The 14,213-nt window shown below is 40.6% G+C and overlaps 1 protein-coding gene and 1 long non-coding RNA gene across 2 annotated transcripts in view; one reads left to right on the top strand and one right to left on the bottom strand.

Moving 5' to 3' along the window:
• LOC135364462 (uncharacterized) overlaps nucleotides 1–5,632 on the top strand; it is a 32,648-nt gene extending 27,016 nt beyond the window's left edge. Inside the window, exon 6 of the long non-coding RNA XR_010411613.1 lies at nucleotides 4,720–5,632. This is a non-coding gene — a long non-coding RNA (uncharacterized LOC135364462). The remainder of the gene's footprint in view (nucleotides 1–4,719) is intronic.
• Nucleotides 1–14,213, bottom strand: part of SIDT1 (SID1 transmembrane family member 1) — a 91,737-nt gene that overhangs the window by 25,716 nt on the left and 51,808 nt on the right. The window contains exon 10 of the mRNA XM_045902886.3: nucleotides 8,844–8,887. Within this exon, the coding sequence (XP_045758842.1) occupies nucleotides 8,844–8,887 (44 nt within the window). The remainder of the gene's footprint in view (nucleotides 1–8,843; nucleotides 8,888–14,213) is intronic.

Below are 14,213 nucleotides of genomic sequence, written 5' to 3'. Positions count from 1 at the left end.
GACGCAATTTCCTTCCTCCTTTGGGTAGCGTAGCCAAGAGTGGGCCCAGCTGGACGGCAAGGCCTTTGGCTAACACGGTGTTCCTGGTGGGCAAGGCTGTTCCCAGGCCCTCAGAATGCGGACTCCCTGGCACTGTCCCCAGGCCTGGGGATTCCTTGATCTAGTTCTTCTTTTTTTTTTAAAGATTTTATTTATTTATTTTGACAGAGAGAGACACAGCGAGAGAGGGAACGCAAGCAGCGGGAGTGGGAGGGAGAAGCAGGCTTCCCGCCGAGCAGGGAGCCTGATGTGGGGCTCGATCCCAGGACCCTGGGATCATGACCTGAGCCGAAGGCAGACGCTTAACGACTGAGCCACCCAGGCGCCTCAAAATATCTTCTTTTTTTTAAGATTTATTTATTTATTTGAGAGAGAGAAAGCACAGCGGGAGAGGGAGAAGCAGGCTTCCTGCTGAGCAGGGAGCCCGATGCGGGGCTCGATCCCAGGACCCTGGGACCATGACCTGAGCCCAAGGCAGACGCTTAACGACTGAGCCACCCAGGCGCCCTGATCTAGTTCTTATCACTTCAAGAACACAGATGTTCCTTGGCCATTCTTGGGCTCACCCATAAATATGTAACGTGGTGTCAACACCCTCTGAGCTTTTTATCCAACTTCAAGGCAAAGAAGCAGGTTATCCACAGATGCTTACGTAGGCGATACTACATTTTCTTTGTGCACAACAGCAGCGTCATGTGGGGCTGTTGTGTAGTTTGGCTCCTTGACCTAGGACAGATCTGGCCATAGTCACAGCACAGAGCTTTGGTTGCTGCTTCTGCTACTGCGACTCCTGACTCTAACGAGTCCCACGTGCTATTCCTGCACCGCTGGTGCTGCCGCCGTGACTCGTGCTCCCATTGTTGTTACTACGGCGATGACTACTCCTACTACTCCTACTACTCCTACTAGTACGACTCCTACTACTACCGGCTAGTGTTTACTGAAAACTTACTGTATGTCAGACACCTTTTAAGTTCTTTACAAGAATTTACTCTTCTAATTTTTCAACAGCCCTATGAGGTGGGTACTACCATCCCCATTTTAAAATAACAAAAGGGAGGCACTTGAGAAATCAGGTGATTTGCCCAGAGTCCCTCAGATCGTGGGTGGAGAGGGGGTTCATTGTACTGGTTTCAGTTATAACTTTTCTTCTTCTTTTTGGGGGGGGAGAGAGAGAGTGTGAGTGTGAGCAGGGGGAGGGTCAGAGGGAGAGGGGAAGGGAGAGTCTTAAGCAGGCTCCACGCCCAGCATGGAGCCCAACTTGGGGCTCGGTCTCATGACCCTGAGATCGTGACGTGAGCCAAAACCAAGAGTCATGTGCTTAACCGACTGAGCCACCCAGGCGCCCAAAACGTATCTTCTTTTTTTAAAAGGATTTTATTTATTTGAGGGAGGGAGAGAGAGCGAGAGAGAGCATGAACACGGGGCGCGGGGGGCAGAGGCAGAGGGAGAAGCAGACTCCCCGCTGAGCAGGGAGCCCGATGCGGGGCTCAATCCCAGGACCCTGGGATCATGACCTGAGCCGAAGGGGCAGACGCTTAACTGACTGAGCCACCCAGGTGCCCCCAAAACTTATCTTCTTAACTGAAAAATAATACAGGGATTTTCCTTCAAAATATGAATGTCTGGCAGCAAGGGTGTTACTTTCATGGAGTGCCCAAGAATATCTTTCAAAAGAGACAAGGAGGTTGAGACTTCTTTGCATCTCCACTATAGTAAGCTGATACTTTAAAGAAGTATCTAAGCTCAACATTTGTTTTTAGGTTGTCTACTGCTGTTTGTCGATGATTCTCTATTGGGTCATGCTAGTATCTTCGTTCTGTCTAGTTCACTGCGGGGAGTCTCACAGAAACCATGGTGATGGGCTCATCCCAGGTGATGCAGCCTTTTACATTTCCCTCAGTGTCTTTCACATTTTTCTCTTTTCACGCTTAAGCTCCCTCTTTTTAAAAAATTTCTACTCAAGTATAACTAACATACAGTGTTATACTAGTTCCAGGTGTACAACATGATTCAACAATTCTGTACATTACTCAGTGCTCATCGTAAGTGTACTCTTACTCCCCATCACCTATTTCACCCATCACCCCACCCACCTCCCCTCGGGCAACCACCAGTTTAATTTCTGTATTTAAAAGCCTTTTTTTTTTTTTTATCTCTTTTTCTTTGTTCGTCTGCTTTGTTCCTTAAATTCCACATATGAGTGAAATCATATGGTATTTGTCTTTCTCTGACTGACTTATTTCACTTAGCAGTATACCCTCTAGATCCATCCATGTTGTTGCAAATGGCAGGATTTCATTCTTTTTTATGGCTGAGTAGTATTTTTTTTAAAGACTTATTTACCTGTTTGAGAGAGAGAGAGAGTGTAAAGGGGGAGGGACAGAGGGAAAGAGAAAGAGAGAATCCTGAGGCACAGGATGTGGGGCTCCATCTCACCACCCTGAGATCATGACCTGAGCCGAAACCAGAGTCAGCCGCTTAAAGGACTGAGCCACCCAGGCACCCCTAAGTAATATTCTATCACACACACACACACATGCACAGCCCCCACATCTTCTTTATTCATTCATCTACCTATAGACACTTGGGCTGCTTCCATAATTTGGTTATTATAAATAATGCTGCAAGAAACATAGGGGTACATATATCTTTTTGAATTAGTGTTTTCATTTTTGGGGGATAAATACCCAGTAGAAATTACTGGATTATATGGTAATTCTATTTTTTAATTTTTTGAGGAATCTCCATACTGTTTTCCACAACAGCTGCATTAGTTTGCATTCCCACCAACAGTGCATGAGGGTTCTTTTTTCTCCATATCCTTGTTGGACACTTGTTATATCTTGCTTTTTTGATTTTAGCCATTCTGACAGGTATGACAGGTATCTTATTGTGGTTTTGATTTGCATTTCCCTGATGATGATTGATGTTGAGCATCTTTTCAGGTGTCTGTTGGCCATCCGGATGTCTTCTTTGGAAAAACGTCTGTTCATGTCTTCTGCCTATTTTTAAATTGGATTATTTGTGTGTGTTTTTTTGGTGTTGAGTTATATAGGTTCTTTATATACTTCAGATAAAATTCCTTATTGGATAAATCATTTGTAAATATCTTCTTCCATTCAGTAAGTTGTCTTTTTGTTCTGTTGATGGTTTCATTTGATGTGCAGAAACTTTTTATTTTGGTGTAGCCCCATTAGTTTATTTTTGCTTTTGTTTCCCTTGATCAAAGAGACACATCTAATGTTGCTAAGGCTGATGTCAAAGAGATCACAGCTTATGTTTTCTTCTAGAAGTTTTATGGTTTTAGGTCTCACATTTAGGTCTTTAATCTATTTCGAGTTTATTTTTGTGTATGGTGTAAGAAGACAGTGGTTCAGTTTCATTCTTTTGCATGAATGTCCAGTTTTTCTAGCACCATTTGTTGAAGAGACTGTATTTTTCCTTCCCATTGTATATTCTTGCCTCTTTTGCTGTAGATTAATTGACCATAAAAGTGTGGGCTTATTTTTGGGTCCTCTATCCTGTCCCATTGATCTACGTGTCTATTTTTGTGTCAGTACCATACTCTTTTGATCACTACAGTTTTGTAGTATATCTTGAAATCTGCAGTTGTGATACCTCCAGTTTTGTTCATCTTTTTCAAGACTGCTTTGGCTGTTTGGGGTCTCTTGTGGTTCCCTACAAATTTTAGGATTATTTATTCTAGTTCTGTGAAAAATGCTGTATTTTGATAGGGATCAAATCTGTAGATTTAAGCTCCCTCTTTTTAACCATTAACCTATGTCCTTTTATAAAGTTGTAATTAAAAAAATATTAGATGTGTAAATAGTAAGTGCAGAATGACACTAAAATCATAAAACCCAGAATTTTTGCCATTTTGGTGTTACTGAGAAGCCCTCTGCTATGCGAAGTAGAAGTGTGCATAGGAAAATGCTTGAGTTTGGTTATGGTAGGAGGTTGAAATGGTTTGTGGGAAGCAATGTTTTCGTGGGAGTAAACAAAGGAGAAAAAAACACAAAAGCTAAAATCAAAGCAAGTGAGCAAACAAAAACAATCACTGTTTTGTTAGGTGAAACTTCATTAAAAAGCAAAAGCCAGCTGTGTGGGTCTGTTCAGACTTGGCTGTGTTACTGACTTCGATACTCAGGTCTGGCTCATCTGCAACACCAGTGATTCTATGATGGACAAGAACATCAGGATTTTCATGGGCAATACAAAACACAAAGATGTTTTAACTTTGTGGACTTCTATAGGCACAGTTTAAATATGAGATTGGCCAACACGGGATAACAGTATTCTATTAATTTTTCTAACGTCTAAGGCCTTCACTGACTGCAAAAAACCAAAGCGTCATCTCCCAAACTTCAAATATACTTGATGCTCCCAGAAGGGGAGTTATATTTATATTTAACTCTATGGTATTTAGAAATAATTAAACACAAAATATCAGTTTATAGGAAAGACCAAGATGTTCTGGGTGGGAAGAAGTAAACATATAAAGTTGTGAATGAGCTCATCTTAATGAAGAAACTTGTTCTGGCATCTTTTTTTCGGAGCATGAACCCTTTGCCATCTGTTTACTAACATTGAATAAGATATGCTTGCATGCTGGCTTTTTATGTTAAGTGCTCAGTGTGAGGAGGAAAACTTCATTTTGAGCATGTTTGGATCTTTCAGGGACTTCATATTTATAATCGTCCTGCCTTCTTCTGTCTCTGGACTCAGGAGGTTGGAAGCTGAAGAGGGAGTCAGAAATGATGCGAACTCACTGCCCAGAAATTTCAGTTTTATGCCAATAGGCTACCTATCCCCAAGGTTTCAAAAGTTGAGGAGAGAGTTCCAGTCCAAGACGGCAACGTGAGAAGACACTGAACTCACCTCCTCCACGGACACACCAAATCTACACCTATTTATAGAGCAATTCCTCCTGAAGAACTGAGGGCTGACTGAGCAGCTTCTGCACAACTAAAGATAGAAGAGCAAGAAAAATAAAGACGTGCTAACGAAGGGCCCTGTAGGAACTGCTGTGGGAGGGATAGTTCTGAGGGACCGTGAGCAGCTTTGTCTGCCTTGGGGCACAGACAAAAACCATGGTTTAAAAGGGCAACTAGAATAGAAAAGATCCAGCCTTAGAACTCCACCAATGGTGGGAGAGCTACTGGAACTCTCTCTGCTGGGAAGAGCAGGCAAGGGCCTTGATTCACCGTTCCCCTCCACCTGGATAGTGTACAGGGGAGCAGGTCCCTGGTCCTCCGGGCGTCAGAGCTGGCCTGCCTCCTCAGTGCATGTTAGTTTTAGAGCTTCTCTCTTCAGAAAGATAAATAAACTTTAAATATAAACAGGGACACCTGGGTGGCTCAGTTGGTTAAGCATCTGCCTTTGGCTCAGGTCATGGTCCCAGGGTCCTGGGATCGAGTCCTGCATTGGGCTCTCTGCTCCGCGGGGAGTCTGCTTCTCCCTCTCTCTCTGCCACTCCCCCTGCTTGTGCTTTCTCTCTCTGACAAGTAAATAAATAAAATCTTTAAAAAAATTATATATATACTTATATATATGTATAAACAATATATGTGAAGCTTTTCTATTCTATTAAAATTTGCCACCAATGTTAAGCTTATCTATTAAAGACAATGTTTGTGAGGGGAAAAAAAAAAAAAGACAGGCATCCCAAGTCCCCAATGATAAGCTGGGTAAAATCTCCTCTGTTTTGGCATTCCTTTTAACCTATCAATACTCCATGACCACACTTCCAGATTTCAGCATGGAGAGGAAGAAATTCAAGTCATGCTCACCTGGTCACTTTCTCATTACCCCCACCCCCTTGCTATCTTCCTCCCACCATCCTACTGGGCTGAGTGAAGTGGGCTTCTTCTCTTTTGCAAGAGTTTTCCTTGCCTCATCTTCTTGTTGTGGTAGCATTTGACCTCTCCCTTTCAGATGTCTCGGTCCACATTGATGTGAGTGGGACACCATGCCAAGTCTAATGGGATCCTCCTTCCCTTTCAGACACTGCTTCTAGCATTTTCTGTGGCTACTAGCCCCCAGGGCATGCCCTGTAGCTCTGAGCTCCACTGATTTTCCTGTAGCCGCCATAGTTACGGGGATCCTGGCCCTTGGGAGAGAAAGGCATTTCTGTATCCTTGCTCCTTGGCAAAGGTTCCTCCCCTGAAATGTCTCACCTTAGCTTTCAGCTAAATAGTGTCCCTCACTTGCTTCTGTCTCTTGGTCCAGGCTGGTTTCTCAGTGCTCCCTTTGATGTGCTTAAAAGAGTTGCTAACTGGTTCTTTCCTAAGGGAGAGTGTGTCTTCTCTGTTCTTGTCTTCAGCATCTAGGTCTTGTCTCACTTGTTGTCATATACCATCTTTCTGATACAGCCTGTCTGCATAACAAAGGCTCCTGATTCTCCCTATTTCAAAGCCTTTGTGGTGAAAAATCCTATTCCCTACTTCCTAACTAAGCTGGGATTTCGTTCAGGTATCCTCACCTGGCAGTCTGTGTGTTTAAGTCAGATAATCTCAGTTGGGGGGTAGAGGTGGGGGGAGCATTTTGCCCCCAAGAGGACATTTGGCAATGTCTGGAGACATTTTTAGTTGTCACGAGGATGGAGTGTACTAGTGGTTTCTAGTAGGTAGAGGTGAAGAATGCAGTTAAACATCCTACAGTGCACAGGACAGCCCCTAACAACAAAGAATGTGGAAGTAAAGCAGAGTCGGGGGAATGGCGGGGAAAAGGACCAGGGCCACCAGACTCAGTTAACCCTAAAGCCCACCCTTCTGCTCAACTTGCAAGGAGAGGAGCCCCTTTACTGTTTAAGCATGTTTTGAGATCTATTTTGTTGTTATTTGCAACCATGTGAAACCTAACTGATGCATCTTTACTCTTTCTTCCTGCCTCCCCACCTTCTTCCCTCCCTTCTCCCCCTCTCTCTGTCTTTCTTTCTCCCTCACTTCCTCTTTCTCTCTTCCTTCCTTCCTTTCCTCTTTCTTTCTTTCTCTTTCTCTCTTCCTTCCTTCTTTTCTTTCTTCCTTTTCTTTCTTTCTTTCTTCCTTTTCTTTCTTTCTTTCTTTCTTTCTTTCTTTCTTTCTTTCTTTCTTTCTTTCTTTCTTTCTTTCTTTCTTTCTTTCTTTCTTTCTTTCTTTCTTTCTTTCTTTCTTTCTTTCTTTCTTTCTTCTCATTCATTCATTTCTGCTTGCCACCTGAAGGGTGCCTATAGCTCTTAATTTTCAGAGCCTTCTTGATCTTGGACAATGATCTGGCTAAAGTCTCAGCTCTGTCCACCTACACTTCACTGTTCAGGAAACTCTTCTGAACACAGAAATCCCTTGAATTATCATTACAATAATAAAATGTCTTCACTCATACAATAAAAATAACAGACCACCCTTTCACAGAGCACCAATGGGATCCAACTAATCAGGCTTTCTAAGTTCAACTGAGACCTAAAATAAGAGCAAAACTTGGAGAGCACTAGAAGAAAAAGGATGAGATCCAGAGAGAAGACAAATTCATTTTATGAATACAAGGGAAAGTAGGACTTCGGATTTTAAAGACCCTAGAGCAGGTGTCCTTTCACAGTCTTTCATACTGCTAGTTGAATGTTATCAAAACCAATTGCCCGGGTGGCTGGAAAAATAAACATGCTGGCATTGAGAAAGACAAAAAAATCAAAGGATGGCAGGAGAAGCAGCCCTCCAGCAGAGTGAAAAATGTTCCTGCTGGGTGGGCAGGGGATCAGTTTGTGTCTTTCTAATATTCTATGGGCTCATTTAAGTACAGAAAACACAGAACTAAACATCTGCTGCATGTGACTTAAAAATCAAGTCTCATTTCACCGTTCCTTTTCCAAATAAGCACTATATGCCAAAGAACTTATGAACACTATCTCACACTGATTTAGACTTTTCAAAAATGAGGACATTTACAAAAGGTATAAACTTCAGTTATAAGATAAATAACTCCTGGGGATCTAAGGGGCCGCCTGGTGACTATAGTTAGTGCTACTGTACTGTATATTTGAAAGTTCCTAAGAGAGTAGATCTTAAAAGGTCTCATCACAAGAAAAAAAAATTATAACTGTGTGTGGTGATGGGTGTTAACTAGACTTATCATGGTGATCGTTTTGCAATATATACAAATATCAAATCATTTGGTTGTACACCTGAAACTTATACAGTGTTACTTGTCAATTATTTCTCAGTTAAAAAAATGAGGACATTTAAATTTTTTCAAGTTTTGATAAAAAGATCAGCTAATCGAATTCCTTTGTTCAAATTATCAGACTGGAGGAAAGGGCATATTACTATGGTTGAATAATCAGTTACTCTGGATTTCCCGAAGTTATTATACTCTTTATTACACTGATTAGTCTCAAATATTTCAGGTTTTTAGCTACTTGAACAAAAAAACCTCTATCTCAATTTGGGAAAAGTGAACTTTGTATTAGAGTTGACACAATAAATTCTTATTGTTCACAAGTCAGTTTGGGGATAACAATTTACATACTAGAAAAGATTAAACTTAAAAAAAAAGATGAATGGCTGATAAATGGGCTATGGGTAACTGCAAGGGATACTCCGAGCAAAGGTTCTTAGTATGAGCTCCATATCTCAGTAATTACCAAACTATGAAAACTGGTTCTCACTAGCTCTGCTTTCTCTAGAAAGACTGCTGATTAGATTACTCTGTGGGATAGGTACCAAGGGAGGGTTTGGAAATTATGAAAGGCAGAGAGACAAAAGAAGTACAAATGGGATGTTGACAAATACTCGATATCATTTGAATTTGAAACCAGGGGTTTTTCTTACCATCACTGGAACCAAAGCTTCCATCGATGGATTTTCTTTTAAACCTATAAACAAGCACACACACATGATTCTAAGACAGTGAAAACCTCAGCATTTTACATTTATTCCCCATAGACTTTGTTGCAGATTTGTCTGCTAGGATCTCTTAAAAATGAGCCTTTGCATGTGGAGAAACTGGACCTCTGATACGTTGCTGGCAGGACCGTAGAATGGTGTAGCCACTTTGGAAAACTTCGGCAGTTCCTCAGAAAGTTAAACATAGGCTTTCTGTGTGGCCTAATTCCACTCCCAGGCATGTATCTACATACATAAATTCATTAATCTATTTTCAGATTATTTTATTTTCAGATAATTCACACATCATAAAATTCACCCTTTAATGTGCATATTTCAATGAATTTTAGTATGTCCACAAAACTGTGCAACAATCACTATTATCTAATTCCAGGACATTTTCATCACCCCCCCAAATTAAAAACCTATTAGCAGTCACTCCCTAATACCCACTTCTGTACATTTCTGACAACCACAAATCTACTTTCTGTCTCTATAAATTTGCCTATTCTGGAAATTTCATATAACTCATACTATCTGTGGTCTTTTTTGACTGGCTTCATTCATTAAGCATAATGCTTTCAAGGTTCATCTATGTGGTAGCATGAATCAAAACATCAGTCTTTTATGATTGAATAATATTCCTTTGGATGGATACACCATGTTTAATTTATTTGTTTACATTTGATGGACATTTGGTTGTTTCCATGTTTTGGCTATCATGAATAACACTGCTATGAACATTTGTGTACAAGTTTTTGTGTGGATACATGTATTAAATTCTCTTGGGTATACCTACGTACGGAAGTGTTGGGTATGAGGTAACACTATGTATTTTTTTTTTCAAACTTTTCCACAGTAGCATTATATCAGGAACTATTTTATATTCCTACTAGCATTGTATAAGGTTTCAATTTCTGCATGTCTTTCCCAACTCTTGTTGTTTTCCATTAAAAATTACAGTCAACCTAGTGGATAAGAAATGATATCTAATTGTTTTCTTGATTTGCATTTCCCTGATGGCTAATGATGTTGAACATGTTTTCATATGCTTATTGGCCACTTGTATATCTTCTTTGGATAAATAGCTATTCAAACCCTTTGCCCATTTTGTTTACTTTTCTTTGTATCATTGGCTTATAAGAATTCTTTATATAGTGTGGATACTAGACTCTTAACGGATATATGAGTTGCAAACATTTTCTCCAGTTTTGTGTGTTGTATTTTCACTTCCTTGATAGGCCCTTTAAAAGTACAAAAGTTTTGGGGTGCCTGGGTGGCACAATTGGTTAAGCACCTGACTCTTGGTTTCAGTTCAGGTCGTGATCTCAGGATTGAGAGATGGAGCCCCGTGTTGGGTTCTGTGCTCACTGGGGAGTCTGCTTGAGATTCTCTCTCCTTCTGCCCTTCTCTCTCCTGTTCTCTCTCTCTAAAATAAAATAAATAAATCTTTAAAAAAAAAAAAAGCACAGGGGCCTCTGGGTGGCTCAGTTGGTTAAGTGACTGCCTTCGGCTCAGGTCATGATCCCAGGGTCCTGGGATCGAGCCCCGCAACAGACTCCCTGCTTCTCCCTCTGCTGTTCCTCTGCTTGTGCTCTCTCTCTCAAATAAATAAATAAAATCTTTAAAAACATTTTTTAAAAAGCACAAAAGTTTTAATTTTGATGAAGTATAATTTATCTTTTTTTTTTTTTTTAAGATTTTATTTATTTATTTGACAGAGAGAGGCAGCGAGAGAGGGAACACAAGCAGGGGGAGTGGGAGAGGGAGAAGCAGGCTCCCCGCGGAGCAAGGAGCCGGATGCGGGGCTCGATCCCAGGACCCCGGGATCATGACCTGAGCCGAAGGCAGACGCTTAACGACTGAGCCACCCAGGCGCCCCTATTTTTTTTTCTTTTGTTACCTGTGCTTCTGGTGTCCCATCTAAGAAACTATTGCCTAATCCAAGGTCACAAAAGATTTATACCCCTGTTTTCTTCTAAAGTTTTATTGATTTAGCTCTTATATTTGGAACTTTGTTCTGAGTTAATTTTTTTTTAAAAGATTTTATTTATTTATTTGACAAAGAGAGACAGCGAGAGCAGGAACACAAGCAGGGGGAGTGGGAGAGAGAAAAGCAGGCTTCCCGCTGAGCAGGGAGCCCGATGTGGGACTCGATCCCAGAACCCTGGGATCATGACCTGAGCTGAAGGCAGACGCTTAACGACTGAACCACCCAGGCGCCCTGAGTTAATTTTTTTAAAAAGATTTTATTTTTTAAGTAATCTCTATACCCAATGTGGGCCTTGAACTCATGACCCAAAGATCAAGAGTCACGTGCTCTTCTGATTGAGCCAGCCAGGCACCCCTTGTTCAAACTTTGTTCTTTTTCAGGTTGATACCCAGTTGTCTCAACAACATTTGTTGAAAAGGATATTCTTTTTCCATTGAATTGTCTTGGTACCCTTGTCAAAAATAGGATCATAAATGTAAGGGTTTATTTCTGAACTCTCAATTCTGTTCCATCGATTTATATGTCTTTCCACATGTCAGTGCCAGAGTTTGGATTATATAGCTTTGTAGTAAGTTTTGATAGGAAGTGTAAGACCTCCAGTTTTGTTCTTTTTTTTTTTTTTAATGACTATTTTACCTATTCTGGGTCCCTTGCATTTCCCTAGGAATTTTAGGATCAGTTTGTCAGTTTCTGTAAGAAGGTCAGCTGAGACTTTGATAGGGATTGTTTTGGATCTACTGTAGATCAATTTGGGGAGTATAACCATGTGTTTTAGTTTCTGTTGCTGCTATAACAAATTATCACAAACTCAGTGGCTTAGAATAATACAAATTTATTATCTTATAGTTCTGAATGTCAGAATTCCAAACTGTGTCTTATGTGGCTAAAATCAAGGTAGCAGACAGGGCTGTATTCCTTCTAGGGGCTCCTGGTTATCCTGGTATCCTGGGGGATTACCCTTTTCCTTGCTTTGTCTATCTCCTAAAGGCTGCCTCCACTCCTTACTCATGGCCCCTTCCTCTACCTTCAAAGTGCACTGCTCCAGCCTCTGCTTCCATCATCACATCTCCTCCTTCTGCCCTTGACCCACTGACCCACTGCTTCCCTCTTACAAGGACCCTTGTGATTAGATTATACCCACATGGATAACCCAGAACAATCTCCATAATTTTATCACATCTGTAAAAATCTCTTTTTGCCATGTTCACAGGTTCTGGATATTAGGATATGGCCATCTTTTGGGGGCCATTATTTTACTACACCATCTTAATAATATTCAGTCTTCCAAACCATGAACGTGGGATATCATTCCATTTATTTAGGTCCTCTTTAATTTCTTTTAAGGATGTTTTGTCGTTTTCAGTGTACAAATCTTATATTTAATTTGTTAAATTTATTCTTAAGTATTTTATTATTTTTAAAAATATATATTTTTTTATTTTAGAGAGAGAGAGCGAGCAGGTTGGAGAGGGGAGAGGGAGAGAGAGAATCCTCAAGCAGACTCCCTGCTGAGCGAGGACCCACCCCCCTCCATGTGGGGCTGGATCCCAGGACCCTGAGATCATGATCTCAGCCAAAACCAAGAATCAGACACTCATCTGACTGAGTCACCCAGGCACCCCAAGTATTTTATTATTTTTGATACTATTGAAAATGGAAATGTTTTCTTAATTTTATGCTTGGATTGTTCATTGCTAGTGTACAGAAATACAACTGGTTTTTGTATATCAATCTCATATCCTATAATCTTGATGAACTCAAGTTTCTTTTTGGAGGTGATGAAAATTAAATAGTGGTGATGGTTGTTGCAAAGTGAATATACTAAAAACCATTGAACTGTATACTTTAAAAGGGTGAATTTTATGATCTGTGAATTATGTCTCAGTGAAGCTATTACTAAAAAAGCCAGGTATATCATTTGGAAATGTCTGTCAAACATTGAAATGTGAATTACTGTCCTATGTCAAATGAGCCTCTCTTTTGGATGTGAGGTTGGAGTTAGGGAGGAGGAAAGTTAGGGGCTAGACATGCTTGTGCTTTGGTACATGCTCTTAACTTTCAGACAGCTACTCTAGAAGTTGCACACTCCTGATCCTGGTATGTTTGGTGGAAGAACTTCTCTTCATAGCTCTTTTTTTCCTAGACACAGCAAACTCATCCCTGCCTCAGGGCCTTTGCTATTGTTCTGTCTGGGCCACTGTCTCCCCACATCCTCACATGGCTGGCTCCTTCTTGCTATTAAAGTCTTGCTTCTGAGAGATCTTCCTTGCTGAACAAATCAAATCTAAAGTAGCTTCCCCAATCCAACCATTCTCTATCACACTACAGTGGTTTTTTTTTTTTTTTCTGCCACTAGCTGAAATTATTTGCTTTGTTAATTGCTTGCTTGCTGATGTGTTTCTCCTCTGTACAATATAAACTCTATTAGAGCAGGGATCTAGACTGTCTTGTTCGCCACTGCATCCCTAAACTCTGGGACAGAGCCTGGCACATAGGAAATGATAACTAAATATTTGTTGAATGAACAAAGCATATTATTAAGGAAAACAGTTACAATTTGGCCCAACTGTTCTAGCTGGCAAATGAGGCTTTGGCAAAGTCTCTTTTTTAAAAAAAAAAGTTTAAAATTTTAATTCCAGTATAGTTAACAGTGTTATATTAATTTCAGGTGTACAATATAATGATTCAACAATTCTATACCTTACCCAGTGCTCATGATGGTGAGTGCGCTCTTTAATCCCCTTCACCTGTTTCACCCATTCCCCCCACCCACCTTCCTTCTGGTAACCCTGTTTGTTCTCTATGGTTAAGAGTCTGTTTCTTGGTTTGTCTTTCTTTCTCCCCCCTCCCTTTGCTCATTTGTTTTGTTTCTTAGATTCTACACTTGAGTGAAGTCATATGGTCTTTGTCTTTCTCTGACTGACTTATTTCATTTAGCATAATACTCTTTAATTAATGCTATTGCACTTTTTGGGTAAATACCCGTAGTGCAATTACTGGATCATAGGGTAGTTCTATTTTTAATTTTTTGAGAAATCTCCATACTGTTTTTCACAGTGGCTGCACCAGGTTGCATTCCCGCCAACAGTGCATGAGGGTTCTTTTTCTCCACATCCTCGCCAACACTTGTTGAAGTCCCTTTTTAAAACAATCCTAGTGATATTAACTGGCAAGCAATTTTATGGACTCATAAAAGATGATGTGTTTGTACTAACGGGCTTTAACCTACATTTGCTGTAGGTTTTGGAGCTGACAAAATTCTTCAGTAGAGGAGTTAAATGATTTAGAAAACTAGGCTGAGGCAGGCAGTATCCCATGAGCAA

The sequence above is a fragment of the Mirounga angustirostris genome, unplaced genomic scaffold, assembly GCF_029215605.1.
Source record: "Mirounga angustirostris isolate CCGP_5_RB_7025 unplaced genomic scaffold, mMirAng1.0.hap1 SCAF_1, whole genome shotgun sequence".
Taxonomy (NCBI): Eukaryota; Metazoa; Chordata; class Mammalia; order Carnivora; family Phocidae; genus Mirounga; species Mirounga angustirostris.
This window is presented reverse-complemented; position numbering and strand designations above follow the sequence as displayed.